Source organism: Camelus bactrianus, chromosome X (assembly GCF_048773025.1).
Source record: "Camelus bactrianus isolate YW-2024 breed Bactrian camel chromosome X, ASM4877302v1, whole genome shotgun sequence".
In the NCBI taxonomy this organism is placed as follows: domain Eukaryota; kingdom Metazoa; phylum Chordata; class Mammalia; order Artiodactyla; family Camelidae; genus Camelus; species Camelus bactrianus.
In genome coordinates, this window is record NC_133575.1 from 96027275 (window position 1) to 96042935 (window position 15661).

Consider the following 15661-nt stretch of genomic DNA (forward strand, 5'->3'; position numbering starts at 1 on the left):
GCCCTGTATAGACTGCTTATCTTTCTACACATAGGCATAGCTATCTGCAGCTCTCATTCCTAGTGAGTTACCTGCAGAGGTATACTTGGGAGCACATTGCTATAGGCCTCTCTCCTTATTCTTTCTGTCTGCCTCATGAAGGTATGGTCTCTATCACATAAAGTCCCCTGGATTTTTGAATCTTTGCTACTGATTTAGCCTTCAGCCTTGAATCAATTTTTGTACTGAAACATTAGAATCATGTAGGTGGTGGTGGTGGTGGTAAGGCATTTCTTAGAGAAGAGTTCTTACTCTGTTAATATGTAAGTGCTATGTATTTTTAAAAATTTCTTCAATTTTTATTCTCTTGATAATGTCTATCTTAGCCAGAGTATAAGTTACAACTTGGCCTCTAATTTAAAAAAAATTTAAAAAATTAATCTACCTTTCTCTTAGGCTGACTCTTCACACTAGCCTTGAAGTTATTTGTATGTTTCCCTTATAAATATTATTTATTGTAAAGGAAAACTTACTGTGAAATAAGCTACTGTCATCTTTCATAATAGTATTGCTCTGAACAAGTTTTCAAAAAATTTTCATTTGACCTACAGAAATAGTAATCCCAAAGATATTTAGTCTTAAATGTATGTGTTGATTCCTATTTTTGCACTATCAAAGATGAGAGTTTTTGAAGAGATGCTATTGTATAGAACATATATAAAGTAGAAAATATTGTATGTATCTTAAGTGTTCGGATTGGAAATATGCAAGGTTTTAATGCATTTTCTCCTCTCGTTTCATTCAGCAAGGTGAGGTAAGACTCAAATGCCTCACTGCTCTACAAGGGCTTTATTATAACAAAGAGCTTAATTCCAAACTGGAGCTATTTACCAGTCGGTTCAAGGTTAGTACTACTTTAAGTATTTAAAAATTACCTATTATTTGAAAATATTTTTCTCTTGTTTTCCCTTTAAAAATATTTTAATTTTTTTGTCCTTAGGATAGAATTGTGTCTATGACCCTTGACAAAGAATATGATGTTGCAGTACAAGCAATAAAATTACTCACTCTTGTTTTACAGTAAGTATTTACTGCACATTGTCGATGTCCAGATATCTAAATGATACATTAGAGTACTTGGTTTAAATTTATCTAGATCTAAATTTTAATAACTTGGGGTTTTACAGCTAGAAGTTTAATTTTCTCATGTAAAGTTGAGAAAACAGGAAGCGAGAACCATTGGACTAGAAAATTCTAACTGAGCTACGAATTCATGTGTTCTTGTTCTCTTGGCCGGTTTCCTTTCAATTTTACTGTCTTCAGATGCTCTTGAAATAAAGTTAAACATGAGTGTATTAAATATGCTCATATTTTGTCACACTTTTAGAAACTTGTCACACTTTGCTGAAACGTCTCTATAAACAATCTGAATTTAAAACATTCTAAAATGTAGGAGTGATGCAATTCACTTTTTTCCTTTTTAAAAACATATTTAAGTGTACAGCTCAGTGACATTAAGTACATTCATATTTCTGTGCAGCCATCACCATTATCCATCTCCAGAACTTTTTTTTATCATCTCATACTGATACTCTGTAGCTGTTAAACACTAAATCCCATTCTTGTCTCCTCCCAAACCCTGGTGACCACTCTTCTACTTTTTATCTCTGAGTTTAGGTACCTCATATGAGTGAAATTATACACCATTTGTCCTTTTATATCAAGCTTATTTCACTTAGCATAATGTCTTCAGAGTTCATGTGGTAACATATCAGAATTTCATTCCTTTTGAGACTCAGTATATTTCATTATATTCCATTGTATGTGTATACCACATTTTATTTATTCAGCCATCCATCAGTGGACATTTAGGTTGTTAATGTGATCCAAATAATAATTGCAAAGGGTATTTTTAAAAAATCATAGCATGCTAATTCTGATGTTCATGGAAAATTCATCATGTAAAAGTATCTGGCAAAATTCTGTTAAAACCTTATGAGACGACTGCCCAGTATGATTTTAAGTCATATTTTAAAACCATAGTAACTTTAAAATTTTGTTACTGGTGTGAGAATAGACAGAAATCTGTGGCACAGAATAAAGACTAGAGACAAACATAAATGCATCCAGGAACCTAGTATAGGGTAAGGGTGGTTTCTTATCAGAAAATAATTGGTTTTGTGATAACTAGGTTCTCTTTGGGGGGAAATTAAACTGGATTCCTGTTTCACTCCTAATACAGAAATAATTTTCAGATGGATGAAATGTTTAAATGTAAATAAACCATTAAAGTGCTAGATGAAAACTTAGGGAAGATTTAAACATTTTAATTTTATATGTATATTCAGCAAGATCTTTCTGAGCATGACATAAAACCCAGACATTAAAAAAATTATTGAGTTTTAACTACATAAAAAACTAAAAATGTATATATGACATAAAATATCATAAACTCGGAAAAGAAATGACAGAGTGGGCAAAATATTTGCATCATAGGAGTCACTTTCAATAAATCAATAAAAGGAACAGAAACCCAACAGGAAGAGTCTAAAGTTAGGAACCAGATCATTGACAGAAAAGAAAATAAAAATTTAAACATATGAAAAGATGCTTAGCCACACTTAGAGACACGTATATTAAAGTGAGAATTTTTTGTCTGTATCTTGACAAAGATACAAAAGTGTTTGGTAATATACTACATTTTTGAGGCTATGCAAAAACGGGCCCTTATACATTATCAATGGGACTATAAATTGGTGTAACCTCTTTGGAGAGAAGCTTGACAATATCTATTCAAAATTTAAAATGCTCACATTCTCTAACATAGCACTGTTTGCAATAGGATTTTGGAAATATCCTAGATGATTATTAATAGAGGAAGAATTAAATTAACATATACAGTAATAAATAATACAAGCACCTAGTATGGGTTATCTCATTTAATGTATCAGCCCTGTGAGATGGCGGTTGTTAACTCCATTTGTATTAAATGGATTACATTTGCAGTCATTATAAAGAAAGCAGCTCTAGACACTGACATTTTCTGAGAATTTGCTTAACTAGGAGGATTTTGAGCAGTTTGAACTATTGCATTTTTATTTAATTTTAAACTGGGTTTAAAAATTACTAATTATTATATGCCAATGTTATAAAAATACTGAAAGAATCCTGTAATAAATAAGAAAATAATGGTACTCTATCGATTTTTCTGTGGCTTCTCCCCTCTTCCTCTATAATACCCTGTGGACATCTTTTGTTTGTTTTCTGGTATTTTAATGAGGGGTAATAAGGCATTTTTGCTGATCAGTCATGTATATACCTAATAACTGAAACTTGTCAGGAACATTCCTTATCGGTTATAATGAGTGAACACATTTACTATAATTATAAAACTATATAAGTGGTTTTTCAGAAAACAATTCAGTATTATACATAGAGTTAATTTAAATCAAAGTGCTTTTGAAACTTCTAATATTTTGGTTTTGTTTCTCTCAAAAAGAAATAATATTTCCTTAGATATGAGACTTGTAGAAACCTTGTGCATGGCAGAAAACCAAAAAGGATCTGAACTCCTTAACTAACCGTCTAGAATATACTTAGGCTTTTTTCTCTGATGGTGGTCCTGTGGTTCTTAATTTACATATAATGGTAAAAACCTAGATTGTTTATCTCACAGGCTAAAAACATATTAGGAGGGAAAGTGGGGCCAGAGGACAGGACTTTGAATGCAGAGTCTACAAAGGAAGAACCCAACAAGGTTTATCCTGGGGTACTGTGGTTGATGGGCCTAATAATGACTTTGATTTACCAAGAAGATTTTGTTAGGTTTATTTTATTCTTTTGAAATGAGATCAGGAAAATGAGCACTACATTTTAGTAAGATTTTTCCAGTGATAGATTGTAATTAAAGGTCTTTGGCACTTAAATTTTAGTTATTTGGAAAAATCCATTTGCATTGCCTTATATGGTGTTTTGTACATGGCAAATGAAGTATTATTCTTTATCATTGTGTGATGGCTGGGGTGTTATTATATTTTAATGTTGAAATATTGTCTCTTACTATTTCTATGAAATACATGCAGAGTATTCTCTCTGATTATTAACTCTTAAGTGCTTAGCGTGCCACCACTTTATTTTCTATGTTAGTTTATATTATTTTGTCTTCGTTTCCCTTTAATATACTTATCTTATTGTTATTTCTCTTCAGCATATATTCTTTATATTCAGTATTCCCTCTAATTTTATCTCCCATTGATCTTAGATGTTAACAAAATACTCAGCTCTTTTGTAAGGGCAAGCTTTTACTGATAGATAATAATCAAATAAGGTTGATTTCTTCTTAAAACAAGTTTTTAAGAAGAAGTGTTTCTTTTAAAGTCAAGTTAGTGGAAATGTACTATTTTTTAATGTATGAGTTTTTGTACTCAGTATGCTGAAAATTACATTTTAAAAACTGCTATTACTTATTTCTTTTTAGGAGTAGTGAAGAAGTTCTTACTGCAGAAGATTGTGAAAATGTCTATCATCTGGTTTATTCAGCTCATCGACCAGTAGCAGTAGCAGCTGGAGAATTTCTCTACAAAAAGTAAATCTATATTTCTGTTGTACATTTTCTAAAGTATACTTTAATGATAGTAATTTGTGTTATAATTTATATTAAAACTATATAAATATAACTTAATTGAAAATTATTCAGTACAGGTCATAAGCCTATTTTTGCTTTGCAAAAAAAAGTATTTTGAAAATACTAAAAGGTTTTATTTCAAGTACTTGATAACAGTTTGGTATAAGAACCGCAAGAACCCTTTAATCTCTTTTACTTTTATGTTGCTGTGTAACAAACACCTCAGATTAGGTAGTATAGATAGCAGTGTGAATATCTGATCACCGAAAATATTCAGCAAATGTTATCGAGGATTTTAAAGAGAACAATTTGAACACATGGACTAAACTATATTTTTGAAAAATTTTATAAAATGACCATTTGGGTGAAGCATTTATTAGAGTAAATGATATAAAACATTTACACTACTGTTCTATTCATTGTGACACAGCGATAACTTTGTTGCTGTTTATAAGGGGAAAATGACCATGTTGTCCATAGAAAGAGACCACTAAGTTCAGACTTTGGAATAATTGGTGCAAGAAGGATAGAAGGAAAACATTTTATTTTTAAAGAGAAGAATATTTACCATGGATTTATGTGCATAAGTGGTATAGGTTAGTCATTGTGATACTTTTATGAAAAGAAATGGTTGTGTGAAATACAGTAAGATTTTGAAAAAGAAATAATTCAGAATGCAGTGCCATTAACTTGAGAAGTTAATTTAAGAGGATTTAGGAGTACCATCAAATGTGAAATGAAAAAGGTTTATAGCAGTTATTTACTTGGGTATAATGTTGGACAATTTACTCCCATTTACTCCTCCCATTTACTCCTTTGTTAAGTATGGAATCCAGACAGTTTTTTTAATAAGGAATTTTGTTTTGCTTTGTTTTAAAAGTAAATATTTTGCATTGATCATAGGCTCTTCAGTCGTCGAGACCCAGAGGAGGATGGAATGATGAAAAGAAGGGGACGACAAGGCCCAAATGCCAACCTTGTTAAGACATTGGTTTTTTTCTTTCTGGAAAGTGAGGTTAGTTGATGTTGTTCATTTTATACTTAAGTTCAAAACAATTTGGAGATGCGGTTAAATGATGTGAATTTTAAAATCTTCCGAACATCACAGCAAGTGTTAGATAGAATAGAGTTCTACCAATACCACACCAAAAAAAATTTTTTTTTCTACTTTAGTAAGATATGAATAGTATGATTTATATGTAGTGCTAAGAGTATGAATTTTGGAGTCAGAAAGACCTGATTACCAATTGGGCTCCTCTACTTCTTGTTTGTATAATCTTGATTCAGTTACTTAATCTTTTCTTGTAAAAATATGGTTAATAATTTCTTAGGAAATACTGAGATAATCCATAAACTATTAACACAGACCCAGCATTTTGTTAGTTCTCAATATTTGGTACCTGTGATTATTACTGTTATTGTAGATACAGATTTACATTTAACATCAGCTTTTTTACATTTCCCTCAGGTTGACAACCTACTTACCTGTTAACCAGGATTTGAGAGGGCCTATCATATATTTTTGTTGTTTGTGTATTATTTAATCAGTGTTAGGGCCTTTTAATTAAATTTTCTAATTGTTTCCCTATATAGAAATACAATTTGGTTTTGCATATTGACCTCTTACTTGAAATTTTGGTGAATTCAGTTATTTTAATAAGTTTTAAATAATATTGTTAGGATTTTCTGTAGTATACAATCAAGTCATTTGCAAATAATGATAATTTTATTTCTTCCTTTCTTACATTTATGCCATTTTTCCCAGCCTTATTGTACTGGCTAGGACATCCAGTAGAATGGTGAGAGTGGATATCTTTGGATTGTTTCTGCTCTTAGGGGAAAGCATCTAATATTTCAACATTAATTATGTTGTTAGTTATAGGTGTTGTGTATCCGCTTATTGTATTGAGGTTCTTTCCTTCCACCCCTTCTTTTGCTGAGAAGTTTTATCATGAATGGATGTTAAATTCTGTCCAATGCTTTTTCTTCTTCCCTTGAGATGATTATTTTGTCTTTCATTATGCTACTGTGATGAATTATGTTGATTAATTTTTCAAATGTTGAACCAACCTTGCATTCCTAGAATAACCCCTACTTAGTCATGATCTGTTATCCTTTTTGTATATTGCTGGTTTCAGTTTGCTAATCTTTTTGAGAATACTTCCTCTATGTTTATGCAGGGTGTTGGTATGTATGTGTGTATGTATATATTTATTTAATTGCAATGTCTTTCACAGGTTTTGGTATTATGGTAATGTTTCTCCACTAAAGTGAGTTGGGAAGCTCTAGGGCCTTTTTAAGCTTCACAGAATGAAGAGAAATGATTTGCTTATATGTTGAATTGATAAGTAAACATGTATTTTATGTTTTAAGTAACCATATCACTCCCAATTATAATAAATTCATAGTATATTTTATAATCAAGAGTAGTTAATTCATGTAATACAGTCAGCCCTCCATATCCATGGGTTTTGCATCTGGGGATTCAACCAATCGTGGATTGGAAATTTTTTTTTAAAAAAAGTCATCAAGCAAAACTCGAATTTGCTGTGTACTGGTAACTATTTATATAGCATTTACATTGTATTAGGTATTTTATCTAGAGATAATTTAAAATATGTGAAAAGATGTGCATAGGTTATATGCAAATACTACACCATTTTATATAAGGAACTTGAGCATCTTTGGAAAATCTAAAGGGGGTCCTAGAACCAATCCCCCTTCCCTATACAAAGGGATGACTGTATTGAGTCTAAATAGGTACTAAATATGCATGCATATAATCTTTTCAAAAAACAATTTTCAAGTTTATGATTTAATGATTATTTTGAGAAAGGTTACTGCCTAATAAGGTTTACTTATACACAGCAAGCTAAGGGAGTTTTTTCTCTGTCCTTTCTTCCATTTGACCTCAAAAAACAGATTGCTGTTTGAGTTTGTACATGGTGCCAACAAAGCTTCCATTCTTTTAATTAAGGCTAGTATGCTGTTTGTCTAAGAGCACATTGCTCTTTTTAAATTCTAGTTACATGAGCATGCAGCGTACCTTGTGGATAGCATGTGGGACTGTGCTACTGAGCTGCTGAAAGACTGGGAATGTATGAATAGCTTGTTGCTGGAGGAGCCACTTAGTGGAGAGGAAGGTAAGGATGTTTAATTAACGGTATTTTTGTTGTCTTGATAATTTTGAAAATAGGTTTACAATTGTTTCACAATTATTCACATGGATATTATGCTATGTAGAAAGATGTGATTGTGGTCAATATTCTTTATTTTGTTCTATTGTATTTTATTTTTTGTGTCTGTTTATATTTTCATTTTGCAAACTGTGGAGCAATGGTGTACAGATTTGTAACATTTAGGAAGGTTTAACTTGTTCTGATCCGTTCTGTGATATAGTAATGGGGTTTTCTTTGGTACATTAGGTCAGATTCTGTCACAGGCAGAAGGAACTGTTATGTAATAATTATAAGTGGCATATAGGGAAAAGAAATAGGTTAACCATCTCTTTCTGATTTTTTTTTTTCCAGCTCTAACAGACAGACAAGAGAGTGCTCTGATTGAAATAATGCTTTGTACCATTAGACAAGCAGCTGAATGCCATCCTCCTGTGGGGAGAGGGACAGGAAAAAGGGTATGCCAACGTATTTTCAGTATTCTAAATTACACTTCTCATTTTTCAACATCTTTTAAAAATTTCTTACTTGTAACCATTTAACCAAATTTTGAATCTTAAATTTTGTTTTTCAGATGATCTTTGCTTACAAATATATGTTAGAAGTAAATTTTAAAGCATTAGCAATTTGTGAAATTGAGTTTCTTCCATAAGATACTTTGTTAGTAAACTGTAGGAGATACAATGATTGACAGTCCCTGCCTTCAAGACTGAATGTGGTGCACCATTTTAGAATGGTGTGTTCGTCTGTTTTAGTTTACTTATAGATTTGCTTTCTTTTTTAAAAATAAAAGTTGGAAGTAAAAATAGGATAATTATTCATTAAAATGGGGGAAGTTCCTATTTCCTGGAATTAGATTTTAATGCATCATTGCAAAGTTCACATATATTTTGTATTGTAGGCCGACAGTTGCACAGGCATTCAAACTTTGATTGCGAAGCACAAAAATAGTTTTATATTGTGACCTAGTACACATCTATATATATGTATTTGTGTATAACTGAAACAGAATTTTATCAACAATATGGAAACTATATGATGCATTCTGTTTTCTTTCTGTGTTTCTTTCCCTTATTTTTCTGATGGCTGGTAGTAACCTATTACTATGTTGAATTCATAACCCATGGATCATGGCCCAGCTTATAGTAGGCTAAATGTTATTCAGTCCCATTATTACATAAGCTCCTAAGCTACATTTCCTATTCCTAACTACCTCTTCTTTCATCCAAAGGTAAAGTTGGTTAATCTAATTGGGTATTGATTTTGCCTCTAGAACTATTTTAACTATTCAAAGTGTTTTTGTTATTATTATTTTTTTAAGTAATGTGCAGGTTACTCTGTCACTGCTGGATTTCAAGTTTTACAGTAGAAATTTTTGTATCATTTAAAATGTCATTTTATTACTTGTTTTGTATAGCCTAACTTAATCTTGAGCACCTAAAGTGTTAATGGGCTTATTAATAAATACTGCTTAGAAACTTTCTTGTGTTACTTTAGGTGCTGACAGCAAAGGAGAAGAAGACCCAGTTGGATGACAGGACAAAAATCACTGAACTTTTTGCTGTGGCCCTTCCTCAGTTATTAGCTAAAGTAAGTTTGTGTCAATACCAAGAGTGTTACTAAGATATTACAAGGTTTCTTTGGAAGTGCCACACAGGATTTTATCATATTTACTTACCATCATTGTGATGTTTTTGACATGATTTTTTTTTTTATTTCAAAGTACTCTGTAGATGCAGAAAAGGTGACTAATTTGTTGCAATTGCCGCAATACTTTGATTTGGAAATATATACCACTGGACGATTAGAAAAGGTATGGTGTGTTCTGGGTATAAAAACCTTGAAGAAGTAGAGGAGGGTAATAAATAGCTCAGTGGTAGAGTACATGCTTAGCATGCACAAGGTCATAGGTTCAATCACCAGTACCTCCACTAGAAGAAAAAAAAAGGAAAAAAAAGAACCTTGAAGAAGAATTGTCAATTTAGTTCATCCCATCATATTTCTTGTGTATGTTTTTTGAAATATGTTTTTATAACTTTTAATGTGAAATGAAACCTATATCTTGTATGCCTTACATATTTTAGGTAAGTTGGATTTAGAGAATGGTACTAATGAGGCTTCCCTTTGATTCAAGCCCACAGCCATACTTTCATTCCTAGCCATTATGTCACTATATCACTGATCATTTTTGGAGATTGAGGGTGCATAACTGGATAATAACAATTGCAAAATGAAAACAGCTAATATCCATTAAGCACATTTACTATGTTCTAGGAAAATGTGTTTCTATGTATTAACGTCTCACCCAAAGCCCTATGAGATAGGTAATATTCTTGTTAAATCTGGGGAAATAAATATGGGTAGGTCAGTGTATTTACTGTGACAAGAAAAACTTAAAATGTATGCCCTAGTGGTTGTAGAGTTACTATGTTTGAAGCTTTTCACCCTAGTTTCATAGACATTTTTATGCCAATCATACATATCTTAGTTTTAATGAAGAAAACTTTGATTTTGCAGCATTTGGATGCCTTATTACGACAGATCCGGAATATTGTAGAGAAGCACACAGATACAGATGTTTTGGAAGCATGTTCTAAAACTTATCATGCACTCTGTAATGAAGAGTTCACAATTTTCAACAGAGTAGATATTTCAAGAAGTCAGCTGATAGATGAGTTGGCAGATAAATTTAACCGACTTCTTGAAGATTTTCTGCAAGAGGTATACATTTCAAGTATTTTGTCAACCCCCTACTCCCTCATAACCAAGTGGATAAGTTTTAGGGATAGTTCCAGCAGTATGTGAAAAGACCTTCAGACTTTTTATTCTGTGATTAATCATGATACTATTACTCTTTCATCAAAATAGAAGGTGGTAAGAATCTGCGAGAAGGTGAAAGCAAAACTAACATCTTTCTCCCCCTTTTTTACTTAAAGAAATGATCTGGGATGTTACCAAGGTTTAGTTGAACAAGAGGCTATTAGGGAACAGGATGTTAATGGAACAGAAAAGTAGAGCTAGATTGTGGTCATGTAGCCTCAAAAAGTAGGGTATTTCTTAATATTTTGGAAGTTTATTTATAGTCTTTGTTATTATAAAGCCTTGTAAATTATAGCCACTGTTTCGTTGTTCTATTGTATTTCCAAAGAGGCTTAAGTGTGGTACTCAAATACAGTTGTATTTTTATTGTGACTTTTTTTTCTTTTATGGAAATATATACTTAATAGTTTAATTGATTTGCATAAAGTAAAAAGTCATATTCTCAAATTAATGCACTTAGCTTTTTCCATATCACTTTTGTCATTAATGCTGCAAAAATGATATGGTGTTTTATAATTTGTAAAAGCAATTCTTTAACTTTCTTAGTTAAAATTTTTAATGGCTCTACTTTTGGCTGCATATGATTCTCATTAGAAAAATTAAAGTCTAGCAGTGGTTTGTTAATTAAGTTTAATTACTTTATATAAAAATTGTTTTGAGAGACTTCAAGTTTGATAGAATTCTTTTTAATTTGTAAGTTTCTTGTAGTGAGACTCATAAAATTTTCAAAAACTCAAAAGTTACTCTAAATTGGAAAGTTGATACCCAGAAAAGACTAGCATATCTAGGATTTTTTCCAAATTAATTGTGATTGTTTTGATATCTTTTTTGAGCACTGTTTCATTTACTTAGTAGATTTTGTCCTTTAGGTCTTATCTTTTATGATCTCTTGCTTGTCCTCTAGTATATTTTTCTTTATTGTTCTAATTCATTTATTACCATGAAAGAGTAGATGTCTTCATAGTTTTGTGTCAAGGTTACTTAAAGGAAAAAGGGAGAATGTTGTTCAGTTTTTCTCTCATGAGTATAATGTACCTTTGATAATAACTCTGTGTTGACTCATTACTCTAGCCATATTGCTTTAAATTTGGCCATGTCTAGGTATTGAATGACAAAGTTAACTTGTGGTTTTTAATTAGGTTATTCTTTTCAAGGTGGTATCACTAACGTGATAGCCTAAGATTTTCCACTTTGGTGGTTATTAATGTTTAATTTGGTATAATATTCATAGGGCGAAGAACCTGATGAAGATGATGCATACCAGGTATTGTCAACATTGAAGAGAATCACTGCTTTTCATAAGTAAGTTGAAGTTTCTGATTTCTCAAAACTGTAGCAAAATCAGAACCAACTTGCATATTTTGGGTTATAATGTGAAATTCTTTGCTGGATTTCTTGTGCTTTTGGGAAAAAAGTACTTGTAAGAGTCATGTTTTGAATGGGGAATGACAAATTATCCTAACATACTTTCAAAAAAATACACATTTTGTTGTTGTGGGTGCATGTTAAAAAGTTTACTATATTCATTATTCTGTTAACACTCAAGTCCAAAACAAATAAGATTAAGCTTAAGTTTTTAATACAACTTTATTGTTTTTTTACAGTGCCCATGATCTTTCAAAGTGGGATTTGTTTGCCTGTAATTATAAACTATTGAAAACCGGAATTGAAAATGGAGACATGCCTGAGCAGGTTTTTATTTATTTATAAATTTCGTATTTAACTTTGAGACTGAAGACTGTGACTTTTTAATTTTAACTGTATTCTCTTGGTTCTTTTTACAGATTGTTATTCACGCACTGCAATGTACTCACTATGTAATCCTTTGGCAGCTTGCAAAGATAACTGAAAGCAGCTCTACAAAGGTTTGTGGTGGTTCAGTGGTATCTTTGTTATATTAAATACCATTAATTGTTTTCAGCAAACCAGGACCAATTATTTCAGTAAAGTCTTGCTTATTGCTAATCTACTGTTGAGGCATGTGTAATTTTAAAAACAATTATTTGTAGTTTGATATATATTCAGTGAAAGAACATATTTATGTTTTATTTATGATTTTAAGTTAAATCACACTTGAAGGAAGCATAATTTATGGATTTTCATAATCATTCTCAAAAGTGCTGAGTACATATAGATTTTTTGAAAATTATGACCAAGAGCCTTAGAAACATGCATATAAGAGTACTGAGTTTCATAAACTAATGATTACAAGTCACCTGCCCCTGGATCTTATGCCTTGGTATTGTTTTGAGATCATATTATTCATATTTAGGCTCTCCTGATATTCCAAATTCATGATAAATCACTTTCTGGTTGAGTATAATGTGCCAACTACGAGTTCATAGAACTTTCAAAATTTTTATCTGTAATGGTAATCTTTGATGTATTTAGTAGTTGAATTCAATGGTATTGCCTTTTTCATTTGTAAGTTAGAAGCTTAAACATCCTACTTGTAGTAGATGTTACCTTAAATATTGTTTAGGCACATTTTTGTAAATATTAAGTAATTTTTTGGAAGTTAAAGAATTAGTTCATAATTATTTTCCTAAAAAAGTAATCCTCTGAATAATAAGTTTGTTATTTATATAAAATCACAGAATAATTTTAGAATTTTTTTGAGGTTTTTAAGCACAAGATGCTACTATATCTACAAATTTCCTCCTTGAAAGGCAACCTGTAGTACTGTTGTTAAAATAGTGTACATCTTGTCAAATACCCAAAAAGTTTATTTAACTCATTATTAAGCTTGTGGTAGGAATAATGACCATATTAGCAAATATGATTGCTCACCTAAATCGGAAGCATTGAGTTAAAAGTTAACATGGGAAAATACTTTTAGTAGAGGGAAAAAGGTAAAAATAAAGGTTATTGAATACAAAATCATTTATGCTGAAGCTTGTTTGAGTTTTCTTCACCAAATCAATCTCCATGTTAAACCTGTTTTTATTTAACTTGTCTATTACATATATCAAACGTGTACTGATATTCTATCGCTTCGCATCCAGTATCAAGAGGTGGGCCAAAAGTAATGCATTAAATAAATTAGTGTGGATGATCTTTATATATAGAATAGTTTCCTATTTTAAGTTAACTGGTAAATATTTAGGAAAAAATGCAAGAAAAAGAATCTTTTTAGTGTAGGTTTGTAAGACTTTTTTTTCCTTAAGTGGAGTAATACCATAAAACTAATTTTTTTGATACCTTTATTTTTAAAAAGCACAACCAATCTCTTACAATTGAAATGGAAAATGCTCTCCCTTTTTTTTTATTAATTAATTTATTCCATTCATTAGTTAGCCATCCTTCAAATTACAAAGTGAGGATGGAGCATACATTTTTACTTTTTAAGCATTCTGAGGTAGTGGATTTAGATGGATAGCCATATATAATCATACAAGTTTTCTCATTCTATAGGACTCAAATCATTCAGGATATTATCCATTAATATACCTTGTAATTTTAAGGCTGTAATTTGTTGAGATTTTAAGGAAAAATGGTTTTTGTTTTCTGATAAATAATAAAGAATTTAAATCTAATACACAAGCAGTGTTAATATAAATATATGATGCTGTTTTATTTAGTTTAAAACATCTTAAATACTGAATGAGTTTTTAATACAGTATTTTAAAATGTTCATGTTAAATTTTTTTAAGGAGGACTTGCTGCGTTTAAAGAAACAGATGAGGGTATTCTGTCAGATATGTCAACATTACCTGACCAACGTGAATACTACTGTTAAGGAACAGGTTAGTAATTACTATAGACAGCAATTTTTGTAAGATACTCTGAACAAATACCTGAACTAACCTAGAAAATTTAAGTAATACTGAAATTGGGCAAAGTAGAAATATCTTGTATCCATCCATGTAGACCCTGCTCAAAAACCAGATTAACATTAATTCCATACAGAGCATTACAAATTACCCTCATAGCACAGTTACTCTGTGTTATTGTTTCTTCATGCCACTTGGTAAATAGACCCAAATATACAAAGTAGGTGTATGCAGTTACATAAGTTATTCCTGGAAGCAACAAGTATAACAAGTATGCCTCAGGGAGGAAAGGTCCATCTGGTTTTGTCATCTCTGAGAGTATCATCAGATGTTGAAATTCCTGCCCATCCTGATTGTGTAAGTTATTTTTTCTTATGTGGTCTTTGTCTGAAATAAAAATTTTAATCACTTCCCTGTCTTCAAAGTGTTACCTTCCCACCCCATATTCCCTCTTGACTCCATTACTGCCAGCCTTCTCATTCTGGAAATACCGTGTTATCTGGTGCAATAGGTAGTTTTCTCATCTGTAAAATGAATTCTGATCCTGAGACCAAGAGCCTATTTAGTTCTAATTCCCTAATAGAGGATTAAGCTTTTTTGGATGCATACTTTTTGAATGCTTCTGTGGGGAAGATGTTTTTATAATCATTTTGTAAGAAATATTACTAATGATACAGTGAGAATGCTTGTGGTGATTTCAAGGGGTTTTGAACATTTTATCCTGCTTAACCTTTGTATATTGGGGTAGAGCCACAGTAGTTCTCATAAGTGCTCTTTTTAGCAGCTTGTGTTCTGTTGGGTACTGTTTAATTTAGAGTGTATTAACTTCTTAAAGCTACCAAGAAAACATTCAACCCTTTTATTTGTCACTTGTCTTTATTTCATTTTAAAATATCCAAACTAATTTTAATGAAATACATTTGGATTTTCATTGTTAAAATTTTTTTACATTTAATACCTCACTGTTAGTATCATTTTTCTTATTATTTCCAACTCCCTTTTGTCCCTCCCATACTATATGCTTGGGCACAAATAAATTAGAAGATACTAAATGGCCAAGATCCAGTTACTGAATTGTGTGCTTTTCTTTCAAAACAATAAAGTATATTGCCATAATTACTGCATTGCTGAATTCTCTCCAGTTTTGAGTATGTAGTTTTGAAGTGTAACAGTAAAGGACTTGGAACTTCTGATCCAAACTTAATACATGAAGTATTACTTGATACATTTTCATAGGCGACCAAGATATTCAGCTTAGTATTCCTTATTTCTTACAGTGTTAACATATA

At 31.2% G+C, this 15661-nt stretch overlaps 1 protein-coding gene across 5 annotated transcripts in view; it reads left to right on the forward strand.

The window, feature by feature from the left end:
- Positions 1–15661, forward strand: part of STAG2 (STAG2 cohesin complex component) — a 107533-nt gene that overhangs the window by 64749 nt on the left and 27123 nt on the right. For all 5 annotated transcript variants that reach the window (XM_010963921.3, XM_045523313.2, XM_045523311.2 and 2 more), the window contains exons 11-23: positions 785–883; positions 980–1059; positions 4457–4564; positions 5507–5618; positions 7629–7746; positions 8134–8237; positions 9277–9369; positions 9503–9592; positions 10297–10500; positions 11831–11901; positions 12204–12291; positions 12384–12464; positions 14253–14345. In XM_010963921.3, coding sequence (XP_010962223.1) covers positions 785–883; positions 980–1059; positions 4457–4564; positions 5507–5618; positions 7629–7746; positions 8134–8237; positions 9277–9369; positions 9503–9592; positions 10297–10500; positions 11831–11901; positions 12204–12291; positions 12384–12464; positions 14253–14345 — 1341 coding nt within the window. The remainder of the gene's footprint in view (positions 1–784; positions 884–979; positions 1060–4456; positions 4565–5506; positions 5619–7628; positions 7747–8133; positions 8238–9276; positions 9370–9502; positions 9593–10296; positions 10501–11830; positions 11902–12203; positions 12292–12383; positions 12465–14252; positions 14346–15661) is intronic.